Source organism: Pelophylax lessonae, assembly GCF_965119305.1.
Source record: "Pelophylax lessonae genome assembly, chromosome: 3".
In the NCBI taxonomy this organism is placed as follows: Eukaryota; Metazoa; Chordata; class Amphibia; order Anura; family Ranidae; genus Pelophylax; species Pelophylax lessonae.
Window position 1 is genome coordinate 62,473,440 of NC_138770.1, and position 20,572 is coordinate 62,494,011.

The 20,572-nt window shown below is 47.9% G+C and overlaps 1 protein-coding gene across 1 annotated transcript in view; it reads left to right on the forward strand.

The window, feature by feature from the left end:
- Positions 1–20,572, forward strand: part of EPHX2 (epoxide hydrolase 2) — a 178,220-nt gene that overhangs the window by 138,719 nt on the left and 18,929 nt on the right. Inside the window, exon 18 of the mRNA XM_082250219.1 lies at positions 5,720–5,778. Coding sequence (XP_082106345.1) covers positions 5,720–5,778 — 59 coding nt within the window. The remainder of the gene's footprint in view (positions 1–5,719; positions 5,779–20,572) is intronic.

The following is a 20,572-nucleotide window of genomic DNA, read 5'->3' on the forward strand; positions in this document are numbered from 1 at the left end:
CCTAACACACTTCCTGTCCTTGGGTGACAACGCTGCCATAGATTCCATAGATACAGTACAGTTAACGTTGTCCCCCTATGACAGGAAGTGTGTTACTGGCAGGATCCCCAGGTGAAAACGGGGAAAAAAGTCATAAGAAAACGAATGCAGCCACCATATCTAAGGACTGGTAAGCTGCAATATGTTACATTTCTTTTCTTGGGTTTAGATATACAGTGCATCCAGATAGTATTCACAGCGCTTTACTTTTTCCACATGTTGTTATGTTACAGCCTTATTCCAAAATGGATTAAACTCATTATTTTCTTCAACATTCTAAAAACAATCCCCCATAATGACAACGTGAAAGAAGTTTGTTTGAAACCTTTGCAAATTTATTAAAAATAAAGAAAAAAAAAAAAAAATCCCATGTAGATAACTGTCACAGCCTTTGCTCAATACTTTGTTGAAGCACCTTTGGCCCCAATTACAGCCTCAAGTCTTTCTGAGTATGATGCTACAAGCTTGTCACACCTATTTTTGGACAGTTTCTCCCATTCTTCTTTGCAGGACCTCTCAAGCTTCATCAGGTTGGATGGGGAGCGTCGGTGCGCAGCCATTTTCAGATCTCTCCAGAGATGTTCTTGGCTGTGTGGCTTAGGGATGTTGTCCTGTTGGAAGATGAACCTTCGCCCCAGTCTGAGGTCCAGAGCGCTCTGGAGCAGTTTTTCATCAAGGATGTCTCTGTACATTGCTGCATTCATCTTTTCCTCGATCCTGACTATTCTCCCAGTTCCTGCCACTGAATAACATCTCCACAGCATAATCCTGCCACCAGCATGCTTCACTGTAGGGATGGTATTGGCCAGGTGATGAGCGGTGCCTGGTTTCCTCCAGACATGACGCTTGCCATTCAGGCCAAAGAGTTCAATCTTTGTTTCATCAGACCAGAGAATTTTGTTTCTCATGGTGTGAGAGTCCTTCAGGTGCCTTGTGGCAAACTCCAGGCGGGATGTCATGTGCCTTTTACCGAGGAGTGGCTTCTGTCTGGCCACTCTACTATACAGGCCTAATTGGTGAAATGCTGCAGAGATGGTTCTTCTGGATGGTTTTCCTCTCTCCACAGAGAAATGCTGGAGCTCTGTCAGAGTGACCATCAGATTCTTGGTCACCTCCATGACAAAGCCCCTTCTCCCCTGATCACTGTCTTTGGTCAGGCAGCCCGCTCTAGGAAGGTTCCTTGTGGTTCTAAACTTCTTCCATTTACAAATGATGGAGGCTACTGTGCTCAGTGTGACCTTCAAATGTTTCTATACCCTTCCCCAGATCTGTGCCTTAATACAATCCTGTTTCGGAGGTCTACAGACAATTCCTTGGACTTCATGGCTTGGTTTGTGCTCTGACATGCACTGTTGACTGTGGGACCTTATATAGACAGGTGTGTGCCTTTCCAAATCATCTCCAATCAACTGAATTTACCACAGGTGGACTGCAATCAAGTTATAGAAACATCTCAAGGATGATCAGTGGAAACAGAATGCACCTGAGCTCACTTTTGAGTGTAATGGCAAAGCCGTGAATACTTATGTACATGGGATTTTTTTTCCTTTTTTATTAATAAATTTGCAAAGATTTCAAACAAATGTCTTTTATCCAAATAATACATTTAATCCATTTAGGAATAAGGCTGTAATAAACAATATGTGGAAAAAGTGAGACGCTGTGAATACTTTCCGGGTGCACTGTACCCTAATGTTTTATGTGAGCCCAAGCCTAGTCAAAATGTTTAATTAGTCTCTGGTAGAGTGAGGAAGAGTTAGAACCCTCTGCATACAAATTTGGGACAATTTTTTTTTTATTTCTGTGTTTGTTTACTTAATTTTTCATGCCCACCCCACCCCTCTGCTGCCATCCTGACCTAGGTGAGAATGATGCCTCCAACTCTGTGAAGCCCTTTGGGATATGTGTGCCACATTTCCCAGGATTCTTTACTTTCATTCACAGAAGCTGGAGGTTCTGGCTTTGCATCATCAGGGGGCCAGGCTGCCTGAATTAGTAGGAGGCACCCTTCACCCGATGACATCAGGACTGGTTTGGGGCACAGGCTGTGACAACGGTACAGTGGGTCACAGCACAACAAGCTGGATTAAAGGGCAGTATCTAAGATGGGACATATTAGATGGGGTATAGACCAAAGTTCCTCCTTACAGTAATTTAAAAAAGGAATGGACATATCCACAAAGTGAGGAATCACTGGTGATTGCAGGAGTGTACCTAAGGATAGAGAGGCAACAGAGGGTACTGCTGGTCGAGCATAGAAGATCAGAAAGCCATGGGGGCATACCAAAGGCTGTGTGGAATCATGGGGTGCACAGAAGCAAACTTGGAAACAAAGGGTGCATTTGGAGACCCAGGATACACAGAAGCATTTTTGGAGACAAGGGACACACAGAAGTGCTCTTGGAGACAAAGGGCACACAAAAGCGCTCTTGGAGACACAGGGCATGCAGAAGTGCACTTGGAGACAAAGGCTGCACATAAGCCCTCTTGGAGACACACATGGTGCACAGAAGTGCACTTAGAGACATGGGGCACACATAAACACTCTTGTAGACAACTGGGTACACAGAAGTGCTCTTGGAGACAAGGTGCACACTGAAGCTCATGTGCACAGAAGTGCTCTTGGAGACAAAGAACGCACAAAAGCACTCTTGGAGATACAGGGTGTGCAAAGTTCTCTTGGAGACAGAGGGCACACAGATGCACACTTGTAGACACAGGTGCACAGAAGCTCTCTTGGAGACACTTGGCATACAAAAGCACGATTGGAGACACAGGCATACAGAAGCACACTTAAAGACCTAGGGAGCACAGAAGCACTTTTGGAGATCCAGGATGCACAGAAGCGCACTAGTAGACACAGGGTGTACAGAAACACACTTGTAGAAACAGTGCACAGAAGCGCACTTGTAGACACAGGGTGCACAGAAGCGCACTTGTAGACACAGGGTGCACAGAAGCGCACTTGTAGACACAGGGTGCACAGAAGCACTCTTAGAGACAAAGGGCACTCGGAAGAACTCTTGAAGACACAGAGCACATAGCAGCGCTCTTGGAGACACAGGGCACACAGTAGCGCTCTTGGAGACACAGGGCACACAGTAGCGCTCTTGGAGACACAGGGCACACAGTAGCGCTCTTGGAGACACAGGGCACACAGTAGTGCTCTTGGAGACACAGGGCACACAGCAGCGCTCTTGGAGACACAGGGCACACAGCAGCGCTCTTGGAGACACAGGGCACACAGCAGCGCTCTTGGGGACACAGAACACACAGCAGCGCTCTTGGGGACACAGGGCACACAGCAGTGCTCTTGGAGAGACAGAGCACACAGCAGTGCTTTTGGAGACACAGGGCACACAGTAGCACTCTTGGAGACACAGGGCACACAGCAGCGCTCTTGGGGACACAGGGCACACAGTAGAGCTCTTGGAGACACAGGGCACATATCAGCGCTCTTGGAGACACAGGGCACACAGTAGCGCTCTTGGAGACACAGGGCACACAGTAGCACTCTTGGAGACACAGGGCACACAGCAGCGCTCTTGGAGACACAGGGCACACAGCAGCGCTCTTGGAGACACAGTGCACACAGCAGCGCTCTTGGAGACACAGTGCACACAGCAGCGCTCTTGGAGACACAGGGCACACATCAGCGCTCTTGGAGACACAGGGCACACAGCAGCACTCTTGGAGACACAGGGCACACAGCAGTGCTCTTGGAGACACAGGGCACACAGCAGCGCTCTTGGAGATACAGGGCACACATCAGCGCTCTTGGAGACACAGGGCACACATCAGCGCTCTTGGAGACACAGGGCACACAGCAGTGCTCTTGGAGAGACAGAGCACACAGCAGCGCTCTTGGAGACACAGGGCACATAGCAGCGCTCTTGGAGACACAGGGCACACAGTAGCGCTCTTGGAGACACAGGGCACACAGTAGCGCTCTTGGAAACACAGGGCACACATCAGCGCTCTTGGAGACACAGGGCACACAGCAGTGCTCTTGGAGAGACAGAGCACACAGCAGCGCTCTTGGAGACACAGGGCACACACCAGTGCTTTTGGAGACACAGGGCACACAGTAGCGCTCTTGGAGACACAGGGCACACAGCAGCATTCTTGGAGACACAGGGCACACAGTAGCGCTCTTGGAGACACAGGGCACACAGTAGCGCTCTTGGAGACACAGGGCACACAGTAGCGCTCTTGGAGACACGGCACACAGCAGCGCTCTTGGAGACACAGGGCACACATCAGCGCTCTTGGAGACACAGGGCACACAGTAGCGCTCTTTGAGACACAGGGCACACAGTAGCGCTCTTGGAGACACAGGGCACACAGCAGCGCTCCTGGAGACACAGGGCACACATCAGCGCTCTTGGAGACACAGGGCACACATCAGCGCTCTTGGAGACACAGGGCACACAGCAGCGCTCTTGGAGACACAGGGCACACATCAGCGCTCTTGGAGACACAGGGCACACATCAGCGCTCTTGGAGACACAGGGCACACAATAGCGCTCTTGGAGACACAGGGTAGACAGAAGTGCACTTAGAGACCTGGGGCCACTTGGACAAAGAAGCGCATCTGGAGACACAGAACACACAGCAGCGCTCTTGGAGACACAGGGCACACAGCAGTGCTCTTGGAGAGACAGAGCACACAGCAGCGCTTTTGGAGACACAGGGCACACAGTAGCGCTCTTGGAGACACAGGGCACACAGTAGCGCTCTTGGAGACACAGGGCACACAGTAGCGCTCTTGGAAACACAGGGCACACAGTAGCACTCTTGGAGACACAGGGCACACATCAGCGCTCTTGGAGACACAGGGCACACATCAGCGCTCTTGGAGACACAGGGCACACATCAGCGCTCTTGGAGACACAGGGCACACAATAGCGCTCTTGAAGACACAGGTCACACAGTAGCGCTCTTGGAGACACAGGGCACACAGTAGCGCTCTTGGAGACACAGGGCACACAGTAGCGCTCTTGGAGACACAGGGCACACAGTAGCGCTCTTGGGGACCTGAGGCCACTTGGACACGGCACACCGAAGCCCATTTGGAGGCATGGAGCACAAATAATCACTTTGGAAACACAGAGTGCACAGAAGCACAGTTGGGGACACGGTACTTAAAAGTGTGCTTTGGAGACCCTGGGTGCACTTGAGGACACAGGGCACTCAGAAGTATTCTTGGAGACACAGGGAGCAGAGAAGCATTCATACAGACCCAGGACACACTTGGGCACACAGTGAGTACAGAAGCACACGTAGAGACACCTTAAGCACATGAGCAAAGTTGTAAGCACTGGGCAAACAGGGACGTTCTTAAAGACACAGGCGCACAGGACACACATGGAGTGCTTAGGCACAGAGACGCTGAGGCATGAGAAAGGTAACGGTACATGTAAAGCAGGCACTGGGAAACAGAGGGAGACTGAAGTCACAGGGGGTTCAGCATAGCGACGCATTGCTGAAATGCCGTGCCGCATGTCGCCTGGCCCCTTAACTGATAGCCAATCAGGAGAGCTGTGTTTGTGGCTGTGCTCTGCATAGAAGATCTGACTTTGGATCCCAGGAGATGCGAGTGATACATGAATTTCATATCAATAAAAAAAAAGTGGATAAGTCAGGTCAAACTAATAATAGATTTGTTTTTCTTTTAAAGATCCCTAATCTTACAAGAGGGCATATTGAGGAGTGCGGCCACTGGACACAAATGGAGAGGTAAGGAGAACAGAATGTAAAAACCAAGTCACCCCCCTCCTTTTTTCCTTCTCCATCCTCTTATATGAACCAGGTAAAGCTTTGTCTGCCTCTCCCCCGTTATCCTTTCCCTTCCCCCCTTATCCATTCTCCACCTTTACTCTCCCCCTTATCTATTCTCCACCTTTACCCACCCCCTTATCCATTCTCCACCTTTACCCTCTCCCTTATCCATTCTCCACCTTTACCCTCACCCTCATCCATTCTCCACCTTTACCCTCCCCCTTATCCATTCTCCACCTTCACCCTCCCCCTTATCCATTCTCCACCTTTACCCTCCCCCTTATCCATTCTTCACCTTTACCCTCCCCCTTATCCATTCTCCACCTTTACCCTCCCCCTTATCCATTCTCCACCTTTACCCTCACCCTCATCCATTCTCCACCTTTACCCTCCCCCTTATCCATTCTTCACCTTTACCCTTCCCCTTATCCATTATCCACCTTTACCCTCCCCCTTATCCATTATCCACCTTTACCCTCCCCCTTATCCATTATCCACCTTTACCCTCCCCCTTATCCATTCTCCACCTTCACCCTCCCCCTTATCCATTCTTGACCTTTACCCTCCCCCTTATCCATTCTCCACCTTTACCCTCACCCTCATCCATTCTCCACCTTTACCCTCCCCCTTATCCATTATCCACCTTTACCCTCCCCCTTATCCATTCTCCACCTTCACCCTCCCCCTTATCCATTCTTGACCTTTACCCTCCCCCTTATCCATTCTCCACCTTTACCCTCCCCCTTATCCATTCTCCACCTTTACCCTCACCCTCATCCATTCTCCACCTTTACCCTCCCCCTTATCCATTATCCACCTTTACCCTCCCCCTTATCCATTCTCCACCTTCACCCTCCCCCTTATCCATTCTCCACCTTTACCCTCCCCCTTATCCATTCTCCACCTTTACCCTCACCCTTATCCATTCTCCACGTTTATCCTCACCCTTATCCATTCTCCACCTTTACCCTCCCCCTTATCCATTCTTCACCTTTACCCTCCCCCTTATCCATTATCCATTCTTCACCTTTACCCTCCCCCTTATCCATTATCCATTCTTCACCTTTATCCTCACCCTTATCCATTATCCACCTTTACCCTCCCCCTTATCCATTCTTCACCTTTACCCTCCCCCTTATCCATTATCCACCTTTACCCTCCCCCTTATCCATTCTCCACCTTTACCCTCCCCCTTATCCATTCTTCACCTTTACCCTCCCCCTTATCCATTATCCATTCTTGACCTTTACCCTCCCCCTTATCCATTCTTGACCTTTACCCTCCCCCTTATCCATTCTCCACCTTTACTCTCCCCTTATCCATCCTCCACCTTTACCCTCCCCCTTATCCATTCCCCAACATTTACCCTCCCCCTTATCCATTATCCACCTTTACCCTCCCCCTTATCCATTCTCCACCTTTACCCTCCCCCTTATCCATTCTTCACCTTTACCCTCCCCCTTATCCATTATCCATTCTTCACCTTTACCCTCCCCCTTATCCATTCTTGACCTTTACCCTCCCCCTTATCCATTCTCCACCTTTACTCTCCCCTTATCCATCCTCCACCTTTACCCTCCCCCTTATCCATTCCCCAACATTTACCCTCCCCCTTATCCATTATCCACCTTTACCCGTGCCCTTTCTGCTTTTCTGTTCCTCTTCCCTCTTTCCTCTCCTCTACATTACCTACCTCTAATGTTGAACATTTTTTTTTCTCCAAAATTCCACCCGCTTCTGTTCCCACCAACCATTTTCCTATAGACCTGGTGATATTTTTAGAATGAGGTTCAGCTAGTACAAAGCACGTTGATCAGTTTTCCTTATCTAATTGGTGAAAAAATGATCTGGAATGTACATGCACATGAGAATGAGTCAGAGCTGTGATTCCTCCCCCTTACCTCAATTGCTTGGTAACACAAATTGCTAATCAGATATATATATACTGCTCAAAAAAATTATAGGAACACTTTTTAATCAGAGTATAGCATCAAGCTAATTAAACTCCTGGGATATTGATCTGGTCATTTAAGTAGCAGAGGGGGTTGTTAATCAGTTTCAGCTGCTTTGGTGTTAATGAAATTAAGAACAGGTGCACTAGATGGGCAACAATGAGACAACCTCCAAAACAGAAATGGTTTTAAAGGTGGAGGCCACTGAAATCTTCTCCCTATTTATATTTTCTGACAGTTTTTCACTAGTTTTGCATTTGGCTAGGGTCAGTGTCACTACTGGTAGCATGAGGCAGTCCAACTTCTCCAGGATGGCACATCAATACGTGTCATTGCCAGAAGGTTTGCTGTGTCTCCCAGCACAGTCTCAAGAGCATGGATGAGATTCCAGGAGATAGGCAGTTACTCTAGGAGAGCTGGACAGGGTCGTAGAAGGTCCTTAACCCATCAGCAGGACCGGTATCTGCTCCTTTGTGTATGGAGGAACAGGATGAGCACTGCCAGAGCCCTACAAAATTATATCCAGCAGGCCACTGGTGTGAATGTCTCTGACCAAACAGTCAGAAACAGACTTCATGAGGGTTGTCTGAGGGCCCGACGTCCTCTAGTGGACCCTGTGCTCACTGCCCGTCACTGTGGTGCACGATCGGCATTTGCCATTGAACACCAGAATTGGCAGGTCCACCTCTGGCGCCCTGTGCTTTTCACAGATGAGAGCAGGTTCACCCTGAGCACATGTGATAGATGTGGAAGGGTCTGGAGAAGCCGTGGAGAACGTTATGCTGCCTGTAACATCATTCAGCATGACCAGTTTGATGGTGGGTCAGTGATGGTCTGGGGAGGCATTTCTATGGAGGGAGACACAGACCTCTACAGGCTAGACAATGGCACCCTGACTGCCATTAGGTATTGGGATGAAATCCTTGGACCTATTGTCAGACTCTTTGTTGGTGCAGCGGATCCTGGGTTCCTCCTGGTGCACAACAATGCCCAGACTCATGTGGTGAGAGTATGCAGCCAGTTTCTGGAGGATAAAAGAATTGATACCTTTGAATGGCCCCCACGCTCGCCTGACCTAAATCCAATAGAACACCTCTGGGACATTATGTTTCGGTCCAGCCAACGCTGCCAGGTTGCACCTCAGTCTGTTCAGGAGCTCAGTGATGCCCTGGTCCAGATCTGGGAGGAAATACCCCAGGACACCATCCGTCGTTTCATTAGGAGCATGCCCCGAGGTTGTCAGGTATGCATACAAGCACGTGGGGGCCTTACAAACTACTGAGAACCATTCTGAGTTGCTGCAATGAAATTTCACCAAAATGGACTAGCCTGCTGCATCATTTTTTTACTTTGATTTTCGGAATGCCTTTGAATTCAGCCCTCTGTAGGGTGATAATTTTAATTTCCATTAAACGATGTGGCATTGTTTAGTTCTCAACACATTACCCAGTCCATACCAGTATAGATCCTAACACATTACCTAGTCCATACCAGTATAGATCCTAACACATTACCTAGTCCATACCAGTATAGATCCTAACACATTACCCAGTCCATACCAGTATAAATACTAACATTACCCAGTCCATACCAGTATAGATCCTAACACATTACCCAGTCCATACCAGTATAGATCCTAACACATTACTCAGTCCATACCACTATAGATCCTAACACATTACCCAGTCCATACCAGTATAGATCCTAACACATTACTCAGTCCATACCACTATAGATCCTAACACATTACCCAGTCCATACCAGTATAAATCCTAACACATTACTCAGTCCATACCAGTATAGATCCTAACACATTACCCAGTCCATACCAGTATAGATCCTAACACATTACCCAGTCCATACCAGTATAGATCCTAACACATTACTCAGTCCATACCACTATAGATCCTAACACATTACCCAGTCCATACCAGTATAGATCCTAACACATTACTCAGTCCATACCACTATAGATCCTAACACATTAACCAGTCCATACCAGTATAAATCCTAACACATTACCCAGTCCATACCAGTATAGATCCTGACACATTACCCAGTCCATACCAGTATAGATCCTAACACATTACCCAGTCCATACCAGTATAGATCCTAACACATTACCCAGTCCATACCAGTATAGATCCTAACACATTACCCAGTCCATACCAGTATAGATCCTAACACATTACCCAGTCAATACCAGTATAGATTCTAACACATTACCCAGTCAATACCAGTATAAATCCTAACATTACCCAGTCCATATCAGTATAGATCCTAACACATTACCCAGTCCATACCAGTATAGATATCCAGCATGAGATTTTTTCCCATTTGAGATCTGATGTGTTTTCAAAGTGTTCCTTTCATTTTTTTGAGCAGTGTGTGTGTGTGTGTGTGTAAATATATATATATACACATACACACACTATATTGCCAAAAGTATTGGGACACCTGCCTTTACACGCACATAAACTTTAATGGTATCCCAGTCTTAGTCTGTAGGGTTCAATATTGAGTTGCTCCACCCTTTGCAGCTATAACAGCTTCAACTCTTCTGGGAAGGCTGTCCACAAGGTTTAGGAGTGTGTCTATGGGAATGTTTGACCATTCTTCCAAAAGCGCATTAGTGAGGTCAGGCACTGATGTTGGACGAGAAGCCCTGGCTCGCAGTCTGCACTCTAATTCATCCCTAAGATGTTCTATTGGGTTGAGGTCAGGACTCTGTGCAGGTCAGTCAAGTTCCTCCACCCCAAACTCCCTCATCCATGTCTTTATGGACCTTGCTTTTTGCACTGGTGTGCAGTCATGTTGGAACCGGAAGGGGCCATCACCAAACTGTTCCCACAAAGTTGGGGGCATGAAATTGTCCAAAATGTCTTGGTATGCTGACGCCTTAAGAGTTCGCTTTACTGGAACTAAGGGGCCAAGCCCAACCCCTGAAAAACAACCCCACACCATAATCCCCCCTCCACCAAACTTTACACTTGGCACAATGCAGTCAGGCAAGTACCATTCTCCCAGCAACTGCCAAACCCAGACATATCCATTGGATTGCCAGACAGAGACGCGTGATTCCACTGCTCTAGAGTCCATTGGTGGCCTACTTTACGCCACTGCATCCAATGCTTTGCATTGCACTTCCTAATGTAAGGCTTGGATGCAGCTGCTCAGCCATAGAAACCCATATCTATCTATATAGCTAGATTACTCTATCTTAAGTAATGACACCATTACACTAAACAGATTTATGTTGGAACCTTTTTTCCTTTTCTTTATTATTTTTTGTTCCTGTGTGAACTACAATCTCTTTTTTTGTTTATAGCGCAAAAAATAAAAATCACACATGTGATCAAATACCACCAAAAGAAAGAGGGTGAAGAAAGGACATCCATTTTATTTGGGTACAGTGTTGCACGACCTTTAACCACTTTACCACCGGAGGATTTTGCTGTCTTGCGTCCAGGCCACTTTTTGCGATTCGGCGCTGTGCGACTTTAACTGACAATTGTGCGGTCTTGCGACGCCGTACCCAAACAAAATTTACGTCCTTTTTTTCCCACAAACAGAGCTTTCTTTTGGTGGTATTTGATCACCTGTGCGATTTTTACTTTTTGCGCTATAAACAAAAAAAGAGCATTTATTTTGAAAAAATAACAATATTTTTCACATTTTTTTTATATGAAATCCCCCCCCCCAGAAAAAATTTTGGCCAATTTTTTTTCTGCTACCTATGTTTGGTAAAAAAAATCACAATAAGCGTATTTTGATTGGTTTGCGCAAAAGTTATTGCGTTTACTAACTAAGGGAAACATTTCTGTCATTTTTGGTGTTTTTTTTTTTAACGCGTAATGGCGGCGATCTGCGATTTTTTTGCGGGATTGCGGCGGACAGATCGAACCCTTGACTGACATTTTTGACACTTTTGGGGTTACCAGTGACATTACTGCAGTAATCAGTGCTATAAATATGCACTGTTACTGTAAAAATGACACTGGCAGGGAAGGGGTTAATTTTATTGGAGAGGGAGGGGTTAATGTATGCCTGGTGCTTACTAACGTGTGTGGGGGGAGGGGACTGAGTGACACAGGGACAGATCGCATGTTCAGCTATGCTGAACCCTGCAATCTGTCACTCCCTGTCACTTAGGAGATCCGCCCGCTCTGTTTACACAAGTGGGCGGATCTCCAAACTCGATTCCCCGACGATTGGGGAAGAGCAGCGGCGATCGCCGCCGCTCCTCCCCTGGCCCGACTCCCGCTGTGACTGAAAACAGTGGGAGTGCGCCTCCGGCGGCGCGCGAGCGCCGCTTACAGGGGGAGGAGTCCAGCGACGTAGGTCTTCGTCGCTGGACGGAATCGAGCCACTTTGCTGCAGTACAGTCAACGTGACCGGTCGGCAAGTGGTTAAAGTAACGCAGTGCCGTATCGCAAAAAATGGCCTGGTCATGAAGGGGGTAATTCCTTCCGGTCCAGAAGTGGTTAGGAGATGTGAATGGAATTCTAAGAAAAGAAGAGCGCACTGTAAATGGAGGAGAGCTCCATCATCCATCTTGCTCTGGTTCTACGGATTTATGAGAAAGGTTGGCGGTAGGGCCTTTAACAAGGCCAAAGCATGTTGTTGAGTCGGGGTGACACTTCCCGCGTCTCAGTGCAGAGGAGATAGAATCCTGACAAGTTTGATGGCTGATAAAAACTTTCATTACACGTCGGGTCAGCGGCTTCGGGAACTCATCTCCGGCTCTGGCCACAATATATAGGCGGCTTTCATTTAACCTCTGCTCTCGGGTTACATTACAAGATTGCCCCATTAGCTGCAGACAGATTGGGTTTTCCTGAAAGCCTTCGCAGCCGTGGAATGCCAGGGTCCTGTTCGTCATTGGTTTTCGCTCCGTTGCACCTGTCTGCGCTACATTTTTTTGGATCGCTTGTTAGCTGCTGCATTCTGGTGCAAGGGCTGATAGGTCGGGGTGCAGAAGGATTCAGGGACTTCTAATGTAGGTATAGTGCTAGAGGGGGGGGGGGGACCTTCAGGTCAGGTGCATGCATATGGGCTCATTCACACTAGCAGTTTAGGGGTGATAAAACCCAGGGGTTCAGCAATGTTTTTACTGCCCTCCAACTGCTCCCCTCTTTGGCTGCTTTGCTTCATGGCTTCGGCAGGCCCTGCCACTTTCTGCAGGTGTAGCTCCCATTCAAGTGAAGGGAGATGCTCTGCAAGCTCCCGGCAACGATTGCGGTGTGCTAGTGTGGGGTCAGGGCCGTCTTTCCCAATGGGCATGCCCGGCAGTTGCCCGGGGGCCCCACTTGCCAAGGGGCCCCACACACATGGACATGGTGGCAATTACTGTCAACAGGCCTGAGGCCAGAATCCAGATTACCTGTTGTCTGCCGGTGGCTCGAGTCTCAGTCTGCTGTCTGCACTGCACAGACACTGGTTCCTAAGGCCAGGCCAATTGGCATCTAGCAACCAGTGACGTTAGCAGAGCAGACCCATGATGCACAGCGGAGGAGGATCCTCCTCGTCGGCTCGTCCTCCTCTACGCGCCTAGAAGACTGGCTCCGCCTCCACCCACCTTCTCCCTTCATGTGCACTTGTGCAGCCGTTGTGAAAGGTAAGGCAGCCAGCTGCCAGGCTGCTTGATTTTCTTTTTTTTTTCACACTCTCTCTCTCCATCGATCGACACAAGAGACAACTACCTGGAGGATATACCTTACTATATATTGGTCCCTGTAATATGTATATAGTAAGGTATATCCTCCAGGTAGTAGTTGTACTCTCTTGTAGTATATAGTGTTCCCTGTAATGTTTATATAGACTATATCAGACATCCCAACCTGCAAAAACTCATTTCAGGGAGGTGGCAAAGTCATTTCAGGGAGGTGAGCCCCCCCCCCCCCCACGCACGCCTGCGCCGCACCCCCCTTTCCAATTTAACACTACCAGAGAATAATGAAACTAAATCTAATCAGTATACCTGGTCACTGATGCTGGTACTGGTCACTGATGCTGGTACTGGTCACTGATGCTGGTACTGTTCACTGGTGCTGGTACTGTACTGGTCTGGTAACTGGTGCGGGTACTGGTCACTGGTGCTGGTACTGCTCCACTGGTGCTGGTACTGCTCCACTGGTGCTGGTACTGGCGCTCGTACTGGTCTCTGGTACTGGCCTAGTCACTGATGCTGGTATTGGCCTGGTTACTGGTGCTGGTACTGGCCTGGTCACTGGTGCTGGTACTGGCCTGGTCACTGGTACTGGCCTGGTCACTGGTGCTGGTCACTGGTGCTGGTACTGGCCTGGTCACTGGTGCTGGTCACTGGTGCTGGTACTGGCCTGGTCACTGGTACTGGCCTGGTCACTGGTACTGGTGCTGGTCACTGGTGCTGGTCACTGGTGCTGGTACTGGCCTGGTCACTGGTGCTGGTACTGGTGCTGGTACTGGTCACTGGTGCTGGTACTGGCCTGGTCACTGGTGCTGGTACTGGCCTGGTCACTGGTGCTGGTACTGGTGCTGGTACTGGCCTGGTCACTGGTGCTGGTACTGGCCTGGTCACTGGTGCTGGTGCTGGTACTGGTCTGGTCACTGGTGCTGGTCACTGGTGCTGGTACTGGCCTGGTCACTGGTGCTGGTACTGGCCTGGTCACTGGTGCTGGCCTGGTCACTGGTGCTGGTCACTGGTGCTGGTCACTGGCCTGGTCACTGGTGCTGGTACTGGTCACTGGTGCTGGTACTGGCCTGGTCACTGGTGCTGGTCACTGGTGCTGGTACTGGCCTGGTCACTGGTGCTGGTACCGGTCACTGGTGCTGGTACTGGCGCTCGTACTGGTCTCTGGTACTGGCCTAGTCACTGATGCTGGTATTGGCCTGGTTACTGGTGCTGGTACTGGCCTGGTCACTGGTGCTGGTACTGGCCTGGTCACTGGTGCTGGCCTGGTCACTGGTGCTGGTCACTGGTGCTGGTACTGGCCTGGTCACTGTAGCTGGTACTGGCCTGGTCACTGGTGCTGGTCACTGGTGCTGGTGCTGGTCACTGGTGCTGGTCACTGGTACTGGCCTGGTCACTGGTGCTGGTACTGGTGCTGGTACTGGCCTGGTCACTGGTGCTGGTACTGGTGCTGGTACTGGCCTGGTCACTGGTGCTGGTACTGGCCTGGTCACTGGTGCTGGTACTGGTGCTGGTACTGGCCTGGTCACTGGTGCTGGTACTGGCCTGGTCACTGGTGCTGGTACTGGCCTGGTCACTGGTGCTGGTACTGGCCTGGTCACTGGTGCTGGTCACTGGTGCTGGTACTGGTCACTGGTGCTGGTCACTGGTGCTGGTACTGGCCTGGTCACTGGTGCTGGTACTGGTGCTGGTACTGGCCTGGTCACTGGTGCTGGTACTGGCCTGGTCACTGGTGCTGGTACTGGCCTGGTCACTGGTGCTGGTCACTGGTGCTGGTACTGGTCACTGGTGCTGGTCACTGGTGCTGGTACTGGCCTGGTCACTGGTGCTGGTCACTTGCTGGTACTGTCACAGAGTGGGGTGTCACAGTGTCACAGTCCCGCGCGCGCCAAAATGCCTCCTGGAGTAGAATGTGGCTGTAGTAGAGAGCAAAGCCGCTTCTTGCTCTTTGCAGCTCCTCCCACAGGCGGAGTGCATGACTCATATCACTCCGCCTGTGAGCCGGATCTACTTCGGCTCCGACGTGATGTCTGTGTGTGCAGGCTCAGCTTGCTGACAGCTGTCACACTCCTGCCTGCATCGATCGATGAGTCATCTCATCTGACTCACTCACACACAGAGCCGGGATATTGCTCTGAGCTCGCGGGTGTCCGTGAGCTCAGGGCGGATAGCGGGAGTCTCCCGCGACTTGCGGGAGACTTGAGATGTCTGCTATATACACATTACAGGGAACACTATATACTACAAGAGAGTACAACTACTACCTGGAGGATATACCTTACTATATACATATTACAGGGACCAATATATATACTACAAGAGACAACTACCTGGAGTATATACCTTACTATATACATATTACAGGGAACACTATATACTACAAGAGAGTACAACTACTACCTGGAGGATATACCTTACTATATACATATTACAGGGACCAATATATACTACAAGAGAGTACAACTACCTGGAGTATATACCTTACTATATACATATTACAGGGAACAATATATACTACAAGAGTCTCTTGTAGTATATAGTGTTCCCTGTAATATGTATATAGTAAGGTATATACTCCAGGTAGTTGTACTCTCCTGTAGTATATTCTCGTGGGTGATTGTGTAGGCAGGGGGCCCCAGTGCACTGCATTGCCTAGGGGCCTATAAGGCTCTTAAGATGGCACTGTGTGGGGTTCAAGAAGTTAAAGCAGACGGGGAGGAGGGGATTATCATTTTTTGCTGTGGGGGCAAAGCAAAGGTTTGCAGCCACGTCATGTGTACACCCTGGGCCGCTGCCTCTGCAGCTAAAGGGAGCAGCGATTAAGGGGAGGTAAAAAACACAGCACAACCACATGGTTTTACCGCACTTCTTTCTTTTTTTTTTAAGATATGTTTATTAAGAGTTTCACAGACAATATTAGGTTGCAACCGCAACCAGACTGTGCTTCCATAAGGAATACTGACATACCGAGGAGAAATATATAACTTTACCGTTTAAACCGTTCGGTCAGCAGATAAGCGACAGAAAAAAAAATTCACATATATATGTGCGAAAGAAAATGTCCGCAGTATAGGCTAGTCTCCTAGGCTCGAGGATGTTTTACTGCACTTCAAGCACATGTGTGAATGAGCCCAAATGTTCTCTAAAGAGTGATCCAAATATGGAGCACTCTTCAAACATCAAAGCACATGTGAATGAGGCCTAGATCTATTGTTATCAGTGACTAAATGTCTTTAAGCTGAATCACTTAGTTGAGGCTTCTGTAATAAGAGCACCCTGTAACAGAGGAGGGGGTCTTGAGAAAGATCCAGATATGTAAAATACAGCAAGGAAGCCACAAGGATATCTTACTGAATGATCCACAATATGAAAAAGTCGACACGTTTCGGAGGTTCACACTCTCCTTCATCAGGGCTTACATATAAGATGACTTCAGTAATGCCTGTCATATTGTTGAGGCTGCTCCTATGTGATAAGATCAGCCCGAAACAGAGAAGGGGGTCCTGAGAAAGATCCAGATATGTAAAATGTAGCAAGAGCGCCAGAAGGAACTACAATATGAAAAAGCCAAAACGTTTCGGGAGTTCACACACTCCTTCATCAGGGCTTACATATACACTAGATTACCAAAAGTATTGGGACGCCTGCCTTTACACGCACATGAACTTTAATCCCAGTCTTAGTCCGTAGGGTTCAATATTGAGTTGGCCCACCCTTTGCCGCTATAACAGCTTTAACTCTCCTGGGAAGGCTGTCCACAAGGTTTAGGAGTGTGTCTATGGGAATGTTTGACCATTCTTCCAGAAGCACATTTGGCTCGCAGTCTGTGCTCTAATTCATCCCAAAGGTGTTCTATCGGGTTGATGTCAGGACTCTTCGCAGGTCAGTTCAAGTTTCTCCATCCCAAACTCACTCATCCATGTCTTTATATGGACCTTGCTTTGAGCACTGGTCAAATCATTTGATGGCGGGGGTGGGTATTATGGTGTGGGATTGTTTTTCAAGGGTTGGGCTTGGCCCCTTAGTTTCAGTGAAAAAGACACAAGTCTATCTAGTTCAACCAATAAAAAAAAAAAAAAAAGCCATACAATCCCATATACACAATCCTATACACAGTGGGTTCAGAGGAAGCCGAAAAAACCCCAGCAAAGCATGATCCAATTTTCTCCAGCGGGGGAAAAAATTCCTTCCTGATCCCCCGAGAGGCAATCGGATATTCCCTGGATCGACTTTACCTATAAATATTAGTACCCATTGATATTATGTACACCTAGGAAAGAATCCAATCCAATCTAGTGATCTGGCCAGAACCACCTCTGGAGGGACTCTATTTCACATTTTCACAGCTCTTACGGTGAAGAAACCTTTCTGTATTTGGAGCTGAAATTTATTTTCCTCTAGATGTAAAGAGTGCCCCGTCGTCCTCTGTGATGACCTTAAAGTGAACAACTCAACACCAAGTTCACTATAGGGACCCCTTATGTCATGACACCTTATACATGTTGATCATATCCCCCCTTAACCACTTGCCGACCGCCCGCCGCATATATACTGCAGCAGGCTGACTCGGCTGCGCAAATCGCCGTACCTGTACGGCGATCCACGGGAGCACCCCTGGGGGCTCCTGAATGTGCATAAAAAACTTCTTTACCACTTGCCAATCACCCGCCGCAGATATACTGCGGCAGGCTGGCTCGGCTGTGCGAATCGACGTATGGGTACATTGGTTTGCTGGAGCGGTCCTGAGGGCGAGCGTGTGCCCCAGGCAGCACGCGCCTGCTCCCACTAGGCAGCGGGGATGCCGATCTACGGGGCACCCGCGATTGCTCCCCGCTGAGAGAGAAGGACGGTGAGCTGTTGTTGTTCTCTCTGGAATGATCACAGAGCGCCTGTGATCCTTCTATATAGGATCACAGGTCTTTATGATCATTTCACAAGCCCCGCCCCATACAGTTAGAAAACTCCCTCTAGGCTCACAAATAACCCTTTGATCATCCCTAGGTTAACCCCTTCCCTGCCAGTGTTATTAGTACAGTAACAGTGCATATTTTTAGCACTAATTACTGTAGTAATGTCACTGGTACCCCCAAAAGTGTCAAAAATGTCAGTTAGGGGTCCAATCTGTCCGCCGCAATGTCACAGGCCTGCTAAAAATCGCTGCTCACTGCCATTACTAGTAAAAAAAAAAAAAAAAAAATGACATAAATCTTTCCCCTAGTTTGTAGACATGATAACTTTTGTGCAAACCAATCAAAATACACTTATTGGGATTTTGTTTTACCAAAAATATGTAGCAGAATACAAATTGGCCTAAAACGATGAAAAAAAAATGATTTTAATTTGTTTTTTTTTGCGGGGGGGGGGGGGGGGGAATGTTATATAGCAGAAAGTGAAAAATATTGTTTTTTCTTTTTTCAGAATTGTTGCTCTTTTTTTGTTTATAGCGCAAAAAATAAAAATCGCAGAGGTGATCAAATACCTCCAAAAAAAAATCTCTATTTGTGTGAAAAGAGTCGCACGACCGCGCAATTGTCCGTTAAAGTAAAGCAGTGTCAAATCGCAAAAAATGCCCTGGTCATTAAGGGGGCAAATCCCTCTGGTCCAGAAGTGATTCATCTCCTCTTCTCAAGAGAAAATAAATCCATTTCCTCTAATCTTTACTCAAAGCTGAGCTCCTCCATGCTTCTAATGTAACAACAGTGGTGAAGTGTCAACTAGATCCTGCACTGCGCTGTGTGGCAGAGCTGTGTAAATCTCAGGGACGGATGGACAGAAGTACAAATCCTTTTGGGCCGGTAAAGCTTTGCCTTCAGCTGCTTGCCCGGAGTTCATCCTTAACAGACTCCAGAATATATAAATGGTTATTCACGCCAAGATATCAAATGCAGGCATAAAGTGAGCCGGTGGGATGAGCGCTATTAATATTCTGCATTAGGGAGATAAAAAGCGGAGCGTCTCCTGGCGCTTCTTACAGGAAACGTAATGTGGAGATTATAGGCTATTAGAAGCAGCCGCCTTCCGCGCCGTAGAATTATGGCCGAGGTTCACTCGTTCATTTACTCCATGGCTGTCTTTTATGACTGCGTTTAATGTAAGCAGCAATGAGCGAGATATATATTCCTTTGTAGCGTTGGGCCGATGCATGCCATTCCTGAGCCAAGCCATCCTTTTGTTGTAGCGATACTTAATCCACCTTTCAAGTGTCCCATTAGCGTTATCGGAGAAGTCCTTTGTGCCCGGGTTCAGGAGCTTCTCATGTTTTCTTCCATTGTGCAGGAAGCGTCAGATCCTCTAAAGAAAAACTTTGGATTTCCACTGTTGTACCGATCCCTCTCCTGGACTGAATTTACCTACTCTGATTTCTCTGCACACTGTGAGATTCTTACAATGTGCATTAGAAAGACAAAAAGTGCAGCACTAAAACAAGAATTTAACGTTCATGTAAAAATGGTGCCATAAAGATGAGTATTAGACGCCAGATCCACAAAGGTAGTCTCAGCCAAGAAATAATCACCGGTGAAGATAAGTATATATGGTAAAGGGTGACTAGAAATTGAATGCTTCACACCCAAAGTGAGCATATACTATAAATATGCTTTCCAGACCATACAACCACTAGATTATAGGGGGTCTATTAAGGCATAACCAGGTGAATCTCTCATGGATCGGAAGAGCCGCTCAGACGATTGAGGAATGAAATCCCAAAAAATAAAAACAAAGCGCTCCCATAGTGTATTAAAGGATAACATTATCACTACCAGTTGTGTGGGTTTTTTTTTTTTTTTTTTTTGTGACAATCCACAGCCAGGATAACAGTATTTTCCACTTGTGTCCTTAAATGTGTTTGCCATAATTTTATTTACCCAGGTGTGCCAGAGGTGCTTAGGTCATTCTTGGAGTTGAGGCGGAGATCAGAGAACCCAACAGGAAGGCAAGCGCATATGAAAAGGGAGGGATAAGTGGCACTGGCTGGTGACAGGAAAGGTGTGAGCCAATGGGGAAAATTACATCTAACAAGTATCAATAGTACAAAAAATGATATAAATATAAGGTGCAGCAAAGGTGTGTACGAATATATACTAGGGATAGACCGATATGGTTTTTCCAGGGGCGATACCGATATTTTGGT